The following is a 15,592-nucleotide window of genomic DNA, read 5'->3' on the forward strand; positions in this document are numbered from 1 at the left end:
GGGGATCACAGCAGATTGGTAAGTTATCCCCTGTCCCCATAGGTAGAGGATAAAGTAAAATCTTGAGAATGCCCCCTTTAAATATAGCCCAAACCTAGAGGAGTATATGAGCCCAGTATGTTACTGCGGCCAGAGACATCTGCCACACCTGCCGACCCAAAGGGGCGAGAGTGGCGCAAATCAGTCATCTTTTCTTGGCACAGACATACTGTATAACGTGTGGCTAATGTAAAATGGCCAAAACCTGCGGAGCTCGGGCAGGAACATGGGGAATCCTATGGCATGCATAGACCTTTCCACCAGAGGGCGTCACTCCTCCGTGTTCCAGGACAACACAGTCCCTACAGCCCCCAAGCCAAAGCCCTGGCTCTGCAGTCGTCATAGAAATGGCCGCACAGCTACTCTCTGCGCATGTCTGGTTTCCACGGAGACGCGTGTCCCTGCCTTTCCTGTATTGATTCGAAAAATCGTGACGTTGACTGCGTTTCCCGACATGCAATGCGGGAACCAAATCTGAAAAGGGGGAGGGGAGAACAAGATACGGCAGCGCCGCCATATTGGCACCGTGAAGTGAACGGAAAGCTGGGATACCGGGGATCAGGCAAGTGGAACACTAATGTGGGGGAGGGGGTAGTGTCCGTACCGGAACACCCGTCTGGTGACGCTTGGCCTATGTAGGTGGCGGATGTGCCGCCTCTTCTGCTATAAAGCGCAGTGTACACATCCCGATCAGCCGACAGTCCGGTAATAAGCGGCCTCTCCGCCATGATGGCCCCTGACAGGCTGCTCTGCTGTTACCGGTTCCCGTGTGCGGCCGTACTATCAGATCGGCAGTCCGCTCTTACGTCATCCGCTGTGAATCATACTCGGTATCAGAGTGCTACATCGGTTCTGTATTGTATACCGTCCCCCTGCCCCGTGTACAGAGATCACCGGGCAGATCAGCTGGCAGCTGCCGGGATTCTGCTGGGAGCCTGCACTCAGGTTATTGTCTATAGACCTCCTTATAAATGGCCAAGTCTGCGGGGTACTGCTGTCCTTACAGTGTGCGGGGCCGTCCCTACAGTGTGCGGGGGCCGTCCTTACAGTGTGTGCCGGGGCCGTCCCTACAGTGTGCGGGGGCCGTCCTTACAGTGTGCGGGGGCCGTCCTTACAGTGTGCGCCGGGGCCGTCCCTACAGTGTGCGGGGCCGTCCCTACAGTGTGCCGGGGCCGTCCCTACAGTGTGCGGGAGCCGTCCCTACAGTGTGCGGGGGCCGTCCCTACAGTGTGCCGGGGCCGTCCCTACAGTGTGCCGGGGCCGTCCCTACAGTGTGCGGGAGCCGTCCCTACAGTGTGCGGGGGCCGTCCCTACAGTGTGCCGGGGCCGTCCCTACAGTGTGCCGGGGCCGTCCCTACAGTGTGCGGGGGCTGTCCCTACAGTGTGCGGTGTACTGCTGTCCCTACAGTGTGCGGGGCCGTCCCTACAGTGTGCCGGGGCCGTCCCTACAGTGTGCGGGGGCTGTCCCTACAGTGTGCGGTGTACTGCTGTCCCTACAGTGTGCGGGGCTGTCCCTACAGTGTGCCGGGGCCGTCCCTACAGTGTGCGGGGGCTGTCCCTACAGTGTGCGGTGTACTGCTGTCCCTACAGTGTGCGGGGCCGTCCCTACAGTGTGCGGGAGCTGTCCCTACAGTGTGCGGTGTACTGCTGTCCCTACAGTGTGCGGGGCCGTCCCTACAGTGTGCGGGGCCGTCCCTACAGTGTGCAGGGGCTGTCCCTACAGTGTGCGGTGTACTGCTGTCCCTACAGTGTGCGGGGCCGTCCCTACAGTGTGCGGGGTACTGCCGTCCTTACAGTGTGCGGGGTACTGCCGTCCCTACAGTGTGCGGGGTACTGCCGTCCCTACAGTGTGCCGGGGTACTGCCGTCCCTACAGTGTGCCGGGGTACTGCCGTCCCTACAGTGTGCCGGGGTACTGCCGTCCCTACAGTGTGCCGGGGCCGTCCCTACAGTGTGCCGGGGCCGTCCCTACAGTGTGCCAGGGCCGTCCCTACAGTGTGCGGGGCAGTCCCTACAGTGTGCGGGGCAGTCCCTACAGTGTGCGGGGCAGTCCCTACAGTGTGCGGGGCAGTCCCTACAGTGTGCGGGGCAGTCCCTACAGTGTGCGGGGCAGTCCCTACAGTGTGCGGGGCAGTCCCTACAGTGTGCGGGGCAGTCCCTACAGTGTGCGGGGCAGTCCCTACAGTGTGCCGGGCACTGCCGTCCCTACAGTGTGCCGGGCACTGCCGTCCCTACAGTGTGCCGGGGGCCGTCCCTACAGTGTGCCGGGGGCCGTCCCTACAGTGTGCCGGGGGCCGTCCCTACAGTGTGCCGGGGGCCGTCCCTACAGTGTGCCGGGGGCCGTCCCTACAGTGTGCCGGGGGCCGTCCCTACAGTGTGCCGGGGGCCGTCCCTACAGTGTGCCGGGGGCCGTCCCTACAGTGTGCCGGGGGCCGTCCCTACAGTGTGCCGGGGGCCGTCCCTACAGTGTGCCGGGGGCACCGCCGTCCCTACAGTGTGCCGGGGGCACCGCCGTCCCTACAGTGTGCCGGGGGCCGTCCCTACAGTGTGCCGGGGCACCGCCGTCCCTACAGTGTGCCGGGGCACCGCCGTCCCTACAGTGTGCCGGGGCACCGCCGTCCCTACAGTGTGCCGGGGCGTCACCTCTGATAGCTGCAGAGCTATGGTAGTGTTCGTTCTCGGGGTCAGACCTAGCAGTAGTCCGTCACTGTTTAGAAATGGAACACCCCTGTTACAATTCTGCTCATACGGCTGCACTGTGGATTTTCCGGCAGTATTGCACCAGTGTGTCACACGGCCAATAATTGGGCTCATTCACCAGCTCCGCCTCCTGAATGTGCACTGCACTGATTGGTCAGACACCTGTGTAACGCCCGGTCTCTGGCTTTTATTGGCCAGAAGCACTTCCCAGGATTCACTGCTCCATCATGTAGAGCAGAGGTGTCAAACTGCATTCCTCGAGGGCCGCCAACAGGTCATGTTTTCAGGATTTCCTTGTATTGCACAGGTGATAATTTAATCACCTGCACAGAATGATTCCAGCACCTTGTGGAATGCTAAGGAAATCTTGAAAACACGCATGGTTTGAGGCCCTCGAGGAATGCAGTTTGACACCCCTGATGTAGAGAACACCAGAAGCGCGTTGGATCCCTTCTATAACAGTCTGTTGCTGAGGGTTTGTGCACTTGGCGTTAGTTAGATGCAGAATGACTGGAGCCTACTTGAAAAAGCCCTGAAAAAACCCCCAATCCTCAAGTGTTTTCTGCTTCAAAAACGATGCGGGTTCTCTGGCACAGATATTGTGTGCACGTCTGCTAATAAATCTGTTAAGATCAAAATAGATCCCAGTTTAGTTCAGATGAACGTGTGCGGTATATGAAGGGCTCTGCCAGGGCTGTCATAGGAACGGAAGTCATGTGTTGTATCATTAGAAAGGTTTTCCACCCTTCCTTCTAAACTGGTCATAGTGTTCCCAGTGTGGACCGCCACCACTCTGGTGGTCTCCACTAGCACCATGTGTGTCCTCCGGAATGTCAGGCACATAAGTGCAGAGGAATAGTGAAGTGAGCCCAACCCTCGGTGCTCTGATGACGGTGGCCTCCATCATCAATTCTTCATGTCTTGTATCGTATAGATCCAGATCAGAATGCTGGCTATACTGATGAGACTGCTGAGAATAAATCCAACATCTAGGATATTTTGTACATCATTCTGAGAACCATTTTTAATAGAAGCGAGCGGATGGATATGTGGGACTCGTGCCCAGCGTGCCGGTCAGCGTTACATGGCGGCTAGACCGGATGCCCACAAGTGTGTTACCTTCCAGCTCCCTGACGTGGCATTTGATTGGTAAGGACTGGTGTGACATCATTTGTTCTTCTTGGTGCAGAGCGGATGTTGTGCCAGCCCTGGCTAAATAAAAGCAATGCCAGAAGGTAAGAGATTGGTGGGCCTCCGTTTATCTGCCAGTTACCACTTAGGCCTCTTTAGGCCTCTTTCACACTTCCGTCTTTTCAGATCCGTTGCAATGCGTCATTTTGGGAAAAAAACGGATCCTGCAAAATGTGCCCGCAGGATCCGTTTTTTTTCCCATAGACTTGTATTAGCGACGGATGGCCACACGTCACATCCTTCGTGCGACGGATCCATCGTGTTTTGGCAGACCGTCGTCTGGAAAAACCGTTCAATATAACGTTTTTTGTCTGCGTCGAAAAAACGTACAGCAGCGGATCCTGCGGCGTCCGTCGTTGGCTAGAATGGAAGCCTATGGGCGCAGGATCCGTTGCTGTCCGTCAAATGACCGAATCCAGCAACAGATTCCGTTTTTTTACACTGAGCATGCCTGGAAGGATTTCTATTCCTTTAATTTAACCCATTTTTCCTGCAGCTGCTGCATTGACGGATCCGTCAAAAAACAGGATCCAGTGCATCCGTTTTTTACAATCTGCACAGGATCCGTCTTTTTAACACTTTGACGGATTGTGACTGATTCTAAAAGACGGAAGTGTGAAAGAGGCTTTACCTGGATGCTGGACCCGAGTCCCCCAGATCGATCTGCTCATCTCTAATTTTTAATTCTATTTTAATTCTTTCTTAAAGAAGTGATGAAGTGCCGTTAAAGAGAAACTATCATCAGAAAATGATTGCAGCCTGTCCGTGAGCTATTAACGCCCGGGTGGTCCACATTAAACTCAGCAGTGACATTGTAAAATGTCACCACATAATATAGCAGCTGCACAACGTCGTGCATCTCTAGGAGTGGGGAGCTGGCTGTCAGATATAGCCAGAGAAGGCACAGATGGTTTAGAATCGTAGAGTAGGAAGGGGCTTCATGGGTCATCGTGTCCAGAATGCTGTAGATAAGCCCCTGATGCCGGTGGGCTTAGCTCAAATTCCATTTTGGGGGGACAGGTTCCCTTTAATACATCCTAGAACAGTTTGCTTTTTTTGCTGCTGCATTACACTGCTGACTCTGTGTGATCTATTCGTATACCCAAGTCTTTTTCACACATGCTGTTGCTTAGTTCTATTCCTCCCATTCTGTAGACGTAATTTATGTTTTTCTTGCCCAGATGTAGAATCTTGCATTTCTCCCTATAAAATATCATTCTCTTAGTCACTGCCTATTGTTCAAGCTTATCTAGATCCTTCTGATTCCTTTCTCTGTCTTCTCTAAGGGTACTGTCACACAGTGCAATTTTGATCGCTACGACGGCACGATTCGTGACGTTCTAGCGATATCGTTACGATCTCGCAGTGTCTGACACGCTACTGCGATCAGGGACCCTGCTGAGAATCGTACGTCGTAGCAGATCGTTTGAAACTTTCTTTCGTCGCTGGATCTCCCGCTGTCATCGCTGGATCGTTGTGTGTGACAGCGATCCAGCGATGCGTTTGCTGGTAACCAGGGTAAACATCGGGTAACTAAGCGCAGGGCCGCGCTTAGTAACCCGATGTTTACCGTGGTTACCAGCGTAAAAGTAAAAAAAAACAAACCGTACATGCTCACCATCTGATGTCCGTCAGGTCCCTTGCCGTCCGCTTCCCGCTCTGACTGTCTGCCGGCCGGAAAGTGCGAGCAGATCACAGCGGTGACGTCACCGCTGCGCTCTGCTCTCACTGTACGGCCGGATCTCAGTCAGAGCAGGAAGCGGACGGCAAGGGACCTGACGGACATCAGATGGTGAGCATGTACGGTTTGTTTTTTTTTACTTTTACGCTGGTAACCACGGTAAACATCGGGTTACTAAGCGCGGCCCTGCGCTTAGTAACCCGATGTTTACCCTGGTTACCCGGGGACTTCGGCATCGCTCCAGCGCCGTGATTGCAACGTGTGACCGCAGTCTACGATGCTGGAGCGATAATCATACGACGCTGCGACGTCACGAATCGTGCCGTCGTAGCGATCAAAATTGCACTGTGTGACAGTACCCTAATGTTAGCTTTGCATCGTCTGCAAATTTGATCAGTTTACCTTCAGTTCCCTTATCTAGATCATTTATAAAAATGTTGAGTCTTGTGGTACCCCACTTAAAACTCTTCCAATTGGATGTGCAAACATTTATTACCACTCTTTGAGTATGATCACTGAGCCAGTTATGAATCCACCTAACCTTAGCCTAGTCAATCCCATACTTGGTCATTTTTTCAATAAGGATAGTATGAGATATTTTATCAAATGCTCTGCTGAAATCGAGATCTACTATAGCTACAACATTTTCCTGATCCACCAAGTCAGTGATTCCATCATGGAAGGAAATTAGATTAGTCAGGCATGATTTGTTTGCTACAAACCCATGCTGGCTCTGGTTAATTACTGTATTCTTATCCAAGTACTTTCATGCATGTTTAATAATTTGTTCAAAGACCTTTCCTGGTATAGAAGTAAGGCTCACTGTAATTTCCTGGCTCCATCTTCTTTTCCTTTTTGAAGATGGGGACAACATATGCCGTTCTCCAGGATTTTTCTAAATTACCGGCTAGTGGTTTTGCAATTTCCTCTGCTAACTCTTTCATTACCCTAGGATGTAATTAATCTGGACCAGGAGATTTAAACGAATTTAAATTAACTGTGTTCTCCACCATATAGTGTGGAATCTTTTATTCCTTCGATGATACCATGAAGATCAGTTAATGTTACAATTGCTTTCCTAGAGAACACAGATGCAAAATAGGAATTTATAAGTTCAGACTTTTCAACATCATTTTTGACCACTTCACCCTTTTTCATCCTGTGAAAATCCTATAGCATCTTTGACTTTTTTCTTTTGCTTTTGACATATCAACAAAATCCTTTTTTAGTGCTTTTGGTCTCCCTTGCAAGCCTCACTTCATTACTTATGACGCTTGCCCTGCATTCCCTGCAAACAGCATTATATTCTTCTTTAGATATGCCCCCCTCCCTCCATTTAATATACCGTATATACTCGAGTATAAAACGACCCCCCCCTAATTTTGCCACAAAAAACTGGGAAAACTTAATGACTCGAGTATAAGCCTAGGGTGGGAAATGCAGCTACCGGTAAATGTCAAAAGTAATAATAGATACCAATAAAAGTAAAATTAATTGAGACATCAGTAGGTTATGTGTTTTTGAATATCCATATTGAATCAGGAGCCCCATATAATGCTCCATACTGTTCATTATGGCCCCATAAGATGCTCCATATTAAAATATGCCCCATATAGTCCTGCATAAAGGTTAATAATGGCCCCATTAGATGCTCCATAGAGACATTTGCCCAATATAGTGCTGCACAGATGTTGATTATGGCCCCATAAGATGCTCCATAAAGATATTTGCCCCATATAGTGCTGCACAAACGTTATGGCCCCATAAGATACTCCATATAGACATTTGTCCCATATAATGCTGCACAAACGTTAATCATGGCCCCATAAGATGCTCCATAAAGATATTTGCCCCATATGGTGCTGCACAAACGTTGATTATGGCCCCATACAGACACTTGCCCCATATACTGCTGCACAAACGTTATGGCCCCATACAGACACTTGCCCCATATACTGCTGCACAAACGTTATGGCCCCATACAGACATTTGCCCAATATAGTGCTGCACAAACGTTATTGCCCCATAAGATGCCCCATACAGACACTTGCCCCATTTGCTGTTGCTGCTATAAAAAAAAAAATTACATACTCGCCTTTCAGGCCGCCGGCACTTTCAATATTCACCGGCGCTGCTCCATCTTCAGCGTCTTCTGCACTGACGTTCAGGCAGAGGGTGCGCACTAACTACGTCACCGCGCCCTCTGACCTGAGTGTCACTGTAGAGGACCCTGAAGACGGAGCGGCGCCCGGAACGAGGAACAGGTGAATATCGCTCAGCGCTGCGCTCCCCCTCCCCGTCATACTCACCTACTCCTGGCGTGGTGCAGTCCCTGCTTCCCCGGAGCCGCAGCTTCTTCCTGTACTGAACGGTCACCGTTACCGCTCATTACAGTAATGAATATGCAGCTCCACCCCTATGGGAGATGGAGCCTCATATTCATTACTGTAATGAGCGGTACCATGTGACCGCTCAGTACAGGAAGAAGCTGGGGCGCCAGGGAGTCAGGACCTGCAGGGACCGCACCAGGAGCAGTTGAGTATAATTAGACAGCTCCCCCTCCCCTGCCGACCCCTGGATATGACTCGAGTATAAGCCGAGAGGGGGACTTTCAACCCAAAAAAATGGGCTGAAAATCTCGGCTTATACTCGAGTATATACAGTACTTTTTTTTTTTTTTTTTTCCTTTTGAGCTAGTGATTAAGTTCTGTGTTCATCCATCCTGGTCTCTTTAAATGCTTCCAAATCTTCCTTGTTACCGATTGTGCAGTGAGAATTTCATTTAGCAAAATCTGCCATTCTTCTTGGACATTTCTGTCCTCACTAGTCTTCCTATTCTTTTTTTTTTTTTTTATCCAAAATTCAAGGAAAGCATGGTTGCTGCCTCCTAAATTCCCAGCCACCTTTACTACTTCAACCATTTCCTCCCTGTTGGTAAGAATTGGGTCCAAGATTGAAAATCCTCTTCTTTTTTTCTACCTTTTTGAAAGATAATGTTGTCAGCAAGAGAAGATAAGAATTGTCTGGACCTGTAACTTTTGCCTGAGAGAGATTCCCAACAAATATCTAGATAATTAAAAACTCCCATGATCACTATGTCATACTTTTTTGAAAACAAAGGCATCTGATGTAAAAAGAGTATATCTATATTTTCAGTCTGTCTACGTGGCCTATAGTAAACACCTACAATAGCGTCCTTTCTGTTTTTCTCGCCTTGTATTCTTACCCAAACAGTTTCTACAGAGCTACCGGTCTCTGAAGCGTGGATCTCTGTGGAAATATACGTTTTCCTAACACACAGTGCAACACCTCCTCCTCTTGTTAATCCTGTTTGTAATAAATAAGTTGTAGTCTTAAGGTTTGTATTTCAATCATATGTATCATCCCACCAAGTTTCAGTGATTCCTATGACATCATATCTCTCTTCCTGTGTTAGCAGCTCCAATTCTCCTTGTTTGATTCCCATGCACTGCCCATTTGTATATTTGTATAGACACATTTTAGTTTGTTGTTGGTTTCTCTTGCTCCTCTATTTTCATTCAGAATTTGTTGTTTTTGTTCTTCATTTCCACTTCTAATAGAAGGGTTCTCAAAAGAATTCACTAGCTGCATATATTTTTCCTAGCCGTATATATATCCCATCCCATAGCGCTCTGGTTTAAAGCTCTCCTTACCATTTCCTCCTTAAAGAAGTTGTCCACTACTAGGACATCCCCTTGTCTTACCCCATGCCACACTAAAATTAAAAAGCCTATACTCGCCTCCTAGTAGTGAACAACCCCTCTAATGTTGCACAGCATTGAATAAGTGCTGTGTAAACAAATGAGAAAACAATGAGCCTGATTGCAGGATTCTGAGTGTCCCTGGCATCTCCGCTATGCAGGCAGAAGGCTGAATTGCTCCTGTCACTGGGGCTAATATACCAGTTACAGTGGAAATTGGATAAAAAGTACCGTATATACTCGAGTATAAGCCGACCCGAGTATAAGCCGACCCCCCTAATTTTGCAATAAAAACTGGGAAAACTTGACTCGAGTTATAAGCCTAGGGTGGAAAATGCAGCAGCTACCGGTATATGTCAAAAATAAAAATAGATACCAATAAAAGTAAAATTAATTGAGACATCAGTAGGTTAAGTGTTTTTGAATATCCATATTGAATCATGAGCCCCATATAATGCTCCATGCAGTTCTTTATGGCCCCATAGATGCTCCATATAATTCTCCATGCAGTTATGGCCCCATATAATGCTCCATGCAGTTATGGCCCCATAGATGCCCCATATAATGCTCCATGCAGTTATGGCCCCATATAATGCTCCATGCAGTTATGGCCCCATATAATGCTCCATGCAGTTATGGCCCCATATAATGCTCCATGCAGTTATGGCCCCATATAATGCTCCATGCAGTTATGGCCCCATATAATGCTCCATGCAGTTATGGCCCCATATAATGCTCCATGCAGTTATGGCCCCATATAATGCTCCATGCAGTTATGGCCCCATATAATGCTCCATGCAGTTATGGCCCCATATAATGCTCCATGCAGTTATGGCCCCATATAATGCTCCATGCAGTTATGGCCCCATAGATGCCCCATATAATGCTCCATACAGTTATGGCCCCATATAATGCTCCATGCAGTTCTTTATGGCCCTATAGACGCTCCATATAGCATTGTGCCACATGTAATGCTGCTGCTGCAATAAAAAAAAAACATACTCACCTCTCGTCGCTGCCCCTCAGCGTCCCGTCTCTCCGCACTGACTGCTCAGGCAGAGGGCGGCGCGCACACTACTACGTCATCGCGCCCTCTGACCTGCACAGTCACTGCAAGAGGACGGGAAGACGGAGCGGCGCCCGGCGAATGGAACGCGGACAGGTGAATATGAAATACCTGGTCCCGGCGCTCCTGACGCTGTCCCTGCCTGTCCCATGGTACCGTAGCTTCTTCCTGTAATGAGCGGTCACCGGTACCGCTCATTACTGTAATGAATATGCGGCTCCGCCCCTATGGGAGTGGAGTCAATATTCATTACTTTAATGAGCGGTACCACGTGACTGCTGAATAGAGGAAGAGCTGCAGCGAGGGAGACCATGGGACAGCGTTAGGAGCGCCGGGACCAGGTGAGTATTTGACACTGCTCTCTCCCCCTCACCTGCCGACCATGACTCGAGTCTAAGCCGAGAGGGGCACTTTCAGCCCAAAAATTTGGGCTGAAAATCTCGGCTTATACTCGAGTATATACGGTATGTAAATTTTGAAATGCCCCTCAAATGATTTTTTTCATGACATAATGGGTGGCACAATGTATGAATAAAATTAAAAGGGAACATAAAACTGGAGTCAATCCAAATTGCTGTTACTAACTATCCCTATCCCATACAAAATATCTGATATACATAAATAATTGTTACAGAAAGTGGAACAAATTATAAAATGTATTTTAGTAGCCCATAAAAAAATTAACAAATGTGAAAAACCGACATATGTATTTTATTTTCCCATCTATATTTGCAAAAAAGAGGATGTATTGCAAAAATTATTTGAATGTCTAAAGAAGAAAAAAAAAAAAGTACAACTCTTTAAACCACATGTACTAAAATCCCTAACGCTACGTTCCCATGATCAGGAACTAGCAGTGTTTTGGATGCAGCCTATTTTTCCTGCTTCCAAAGCGTTGCATTCTAACGACGCAGATAAATCCGCATTTGTTCACTGAAGAGTGCGGATCTATCGCATCAATACATTCTGTTGTGGAAATTTCTGTTGCAAAAACTTGCCTTCCTAGACACCACGGGTGAATTTATGCAGCGACAGAAGCACAGTGGGCATGGGATGTCTATAATTCCCATCCAGTGTGCTTGTACTGTACAACGCAGCATTTTGAATGTCCAAAACGCTGTTATTTTTGATCGTGAGCACACAGCCCAAAGAGTGGGCAGGAATTGAGAGAAATGGACTGGTCTTGAACTGGTTAAAAAAGGCTTTTGTGCTAAGTGTATTTTTAAAAAAATGTTGGCATTTATTTTCTTTTTAAATATCACAATCTGTTTTTAAAATAAAGAATAAAAATCTTGCCATTTTCACCCTGACCACTGGGGCTTTTTTAAACTCTTAACTTCCTGTTTCAGGAAACAACACATGTACATAGCCACAATAGTCATCTGTAACTAATGTGTCTGCAAAGGTCATTGTGAAGGAGGGAGCTGTGACATCACCTGTCATTGGTGGATTCTGTATTATCACCAGTGTATGGATGTCAACTGTCATTGTAATCATGCCTCTCATGATAAGGAGCCAGCTGAAAACTGTTGCTCATAGGAAAGAATGAGTCCTACCTCTGAGAAAATTGCAAGGTTACTTAACAAATTTTTAATAAAGATTGTGGAAAAATTGGCAACTGGAAAAAAATAAATACATGAGAACCTGATTTAAACACTTCACTTCTGATGAAACACTTCCTTTAATAAAGTCAATATGCGCAAGTGAAATTCCAATAATATATCTATGGATATGTTCAGAAGTGTTTTGGTTTTTTTTCTACATTGGTTTGAAATTTGATCTGGTTCAAGTCCTCTTATTGATTTTCAATGAGAAATCAACATTTGTTTAGTGATTTTTACCCTGAATCTTGCAGAGGAAAATAAGGCTATGTGCACACGCTGAGGATTTGACGCTGCGGATCTGCAGCTGTTTTCCATGCATTGTACAGTACCATGTAAACGTATGGAAAACAAAATCCACAGTGCACCTGCTGCGGGGAAAAACACGCGGAAACGCAGCCATGTTTTTTCCACAGCATGTCAATTCTTTGTGCGAATTCCGCAGCGGTTCACACCTGCTCCTCAATAGGAATCCGCAGGTGTAAAACCGCATGTGAAAGACGCTCAAAAAACGCGGGTAATCCGCAGTGCTGTTTACCTGCGGATTTTGCAAAAACAGTGCTGAAAAATCCACAAACCAAAGTGATTTTGATGTAGATTCCTAGTGAAATCCGCTCCAAACTTGACCCTGTCAAGTCAAAAGCCATCGCCTTGTATGTTTACCCTAGAACAGAGGTCCCCAACGTTTCTGACCTTAAGAGCCACATTAATCTCAGAGAGGGTCGCGAGCCACATCCAGCCTTGAGAGAGGGTCGCGAGCCACATTCAGTTCCCGCCCCCCACACAATAATGGTAACCAAAGCTTTTCCAGAAAAATCAATCACCCCAAAGCAGTATACAAAGATCCAGGGGTTCCTACAATACCCCATTCAGTATTCTCCTATAAAGCACTCCCAAGACACTGTCACATCCAGCTTCAAACACCTCCTCTTAAATCATCTCAAAACCCCTAAGACCGGTATATGTGCATCCAGATCTGCTCTTCTGTGCAGGGCTGCTCACAAAATTCACCATTTTCACATGTGCTCTTCCTAATGGTTTGCTACAACTGGAGCTAATGCACCAAGCTGACAGACAGCCGCGAGCCACAATTCATGGGACCGCGAGCCACATGTGGCTCCCGAGCTACAGGTTGGGGACCCCTGCCCTAGAAGTTCACTTACATTTATTCTAGTCGCCTGACCACTGCAGCCAATCTCAGATGTCTGTGGTCCTGTGAGTAAGAATGGTGATGTTATGGCTCCTTATCAGTTGAAGACCACTGGAGCCTATTACACTGAATTTGTTAGTTTTAAGCCTTTGTAAGTGCAAATGAATATATTTTCTATGGGTGTATATTGACAGTGTTTTTGCTTGTCTAGCTCTCTGCCCTAGGCATTAGGTGGACAATACCCACCAGAGCTGCACCTCGTGGTCAACTCTATTCCCATTTCCGATTCAACACTTTGCTGCCACTATGGACCAAGATTATGAAAGGCGCCTTCTGCGGCAAATCAACCTCCAGAATGAGAACACTATGCCTTGCGTAAGTTTATCATTTTTTGAGCTTTCTACAATCGCTTTTCCAGATTACCTTGGCACAGCTCTTGGGTGTTTCTATCAATCTGAGGCATTCAATGGAGTGGTAAGCTGAAATTCCCTCCATTCAAACGCCTCCAACTTGTAGTCTTGCAATAAGGTGCAGTGGGGAATTTTGGAGCTGCGCCTTGTTCTGGTGATAGATGAAGGGCCTGTGATGCAGTGACCCATGTTAAAGCCAGGGTAGCTGTATGTGCTCCTCAGGATACGCATGGAGGCGTAATAGTGATAATGAAACCGTGTTCGGCATGACTGTAAATGGCCGGTATGTGTCGCAGAGGGAGTCTGTAAGCCTGTAGTATTGTTGTTCTGGGACCTGTAGTCCCACAAGTATTTGTATAGTAAAAAGGAGGCTTACAGGGTTGGTTGGAGAGCTCGGCGGGTCTGGCCAACCACACACACCTCCCATCCAGGGTAGGGGTTACAGGTACATAATGTGACCATGGTGTGGTCACATGGTTCAGAGTGTTTGGACCTGAATGGTCTGTGTTGTAGGCCCTGAAAGAGGTCAGGTCTGTGTTGGAAGTTCCGGTGAGTGGAGACTTCCTAAATAGCACCTGATGAGACCATGTACCTACAGAGCCTGGGACGCCTTCTGTGTTGGCGAAGCCAGGACTGACAAGGAGTCAGCTTGAGGAGTGGAGATCCTTGAAGGTAATCCCAGACAAGGGGGGTTGTAATATATGGCTGAGAGGTTTATCTGCTGCATGAACAGACTGGTGGTCATGATATGTTCGTGGATGTCATGAAATGGACTTTATGTGGTTTATGCGGAGTTAATAAACTAAATGCACTGTTTATGTGAGAAACCGTGCCTGAGTGCTTTAATCCCGTTGCCAAGTGAGTATCCCCAACCCACTCAGGGAGCGCCATCCCGCAGGCCCTAGTGATCATCCAATAGATGGTGATAAATGTCAGTTCTTTACTTAAAGAAGTACTCAAGTTATTTATTTTTTTTATTCCCCCCAACCCAGTGTAAATGTTAATGTATGGTGTTTTTATTTAATATAATCACCGATCTGTCTTCTCCATTATCCAGCGCCACTCCTGTCCTCTTCTGAGACGTGATGGCAATTGAGACTCTCTGAATCACACTGGGGTCTATCTGTGAGCTGGAAGTCCCTTTTACAATGTAAGTCTATGGAGCCTTGCATTGTAACATTCACATCCATCTTATACATAGAACCCTGTGTGAGCTTGAAAGTCGGGAGAGCCATCATGTGACTCAGAAGATGGGGGTTTCTTGATGGGGCATCTGTGCATGGTCTAAAGGGTCATCTCCGCTTACTGGGCACGGGAGGGGTTTATAAGCATATTGTCTGTAATGAGGTCAGTATAGTGGCTATACATAAGGATGGAATATCAGCTATCCATCTTTTAGGACTATTGTTTGGTTTGTTATAGCTTAGCTTAATGGCCTTTCCTTAGGTCATGAATATTAGATCGGTAGAGGTGCGACATCCGCCGATCTACCGTTCAGAGGGGCAGCGGCAGGCAGACGTTCTCAGTTGCAGAGCTGCTTAGATCCATCAACTGCATAGCAGCCAGGTACTGCTCATCCATTCAAATTGATAGAGGGTGGATGTGCAGTACCTGGCGTGGCCACTAGACATTTGATGGCGCTCTACTATGGAGCTCCCTAACAGATCTTTCACCCTGGGAACAGCTGATCGGCGGGGGTGCCGAGTGTCGCTCCTCTACCAATATGATATTGATTCTAAGGCTAGGCCATCAATATAAACGTCCTGCACAACCCCTTTAACAACTTTGAAGCGTCATTCAGATGTCCATGATTTTTCTGGTACATAATAAGACGGACTGTTGTTCAGTGTTTTCTATCCGTTTTTCATCACTCAGTTTTTTCAATGGGTTTCACTGAAGAAAAATAAGTTGCAAAGCTTTTCCTGTTCATTACAAAGTCAATGTGCACACGGATTACACACTTTTGCCATTTGTGATTTTCACAGAAACCTGTTGATTTCAATGGGAAATTGAGATTTCTGCTTATGCAGCTA

General features: G+C 47.5%; 1 protein-coding gene across 2 annotated transcripts in view; it reads left to right on the forward strand.

Annotated features, from left to right (window-relative positions):
* Positions 1 to 429: 429 nt before the first annotated feature.
* The window catches only part of FZR1 (fizzy and cell division cycle 20 related 1), a 39,264-nt gene continuing 24,101 nt past the window's right edge, over positions 430 to 15,592 (forward strand). The window contains exons 1-2 of one of the 2 annotated variants that reach the window (XM_077273777.1): positions 430 to 601; positions 13,361 to 13,524. In XM_077273777.1, the coding sequence (XP_077129892.1) occupies positions 13,456 to 13,524 (69 nt within the window). In that variant the 5' untranslated portion in view covers positions 430 to 601; positions 13,361 to 13,455. The remainder of the gene's footprint in view (positions 602 to 13,360; positions 13,525 to 15,592) is intronic. The other variant, XM_077273786.1, reaches the window with a different exon arrangement.

The sequence above is a fragment of the Ranitomeya variabilis genome, chromosome 1 (genome assembly GCF_051348905.1).
Source record: "Ranitomeya variabilis isolate aRanVar5 chromosome 1, aRanVar5.hap1, whole genome shotgun sequence".
In the NCBI taxonomy this organism is placed as follows: domain Eukaryota; kingdom Metazoa; phylum Chordata; class Amphibia; order Anura; family Dendrobatidae; genus Ranitomeya; species Ranitomeya variabilis.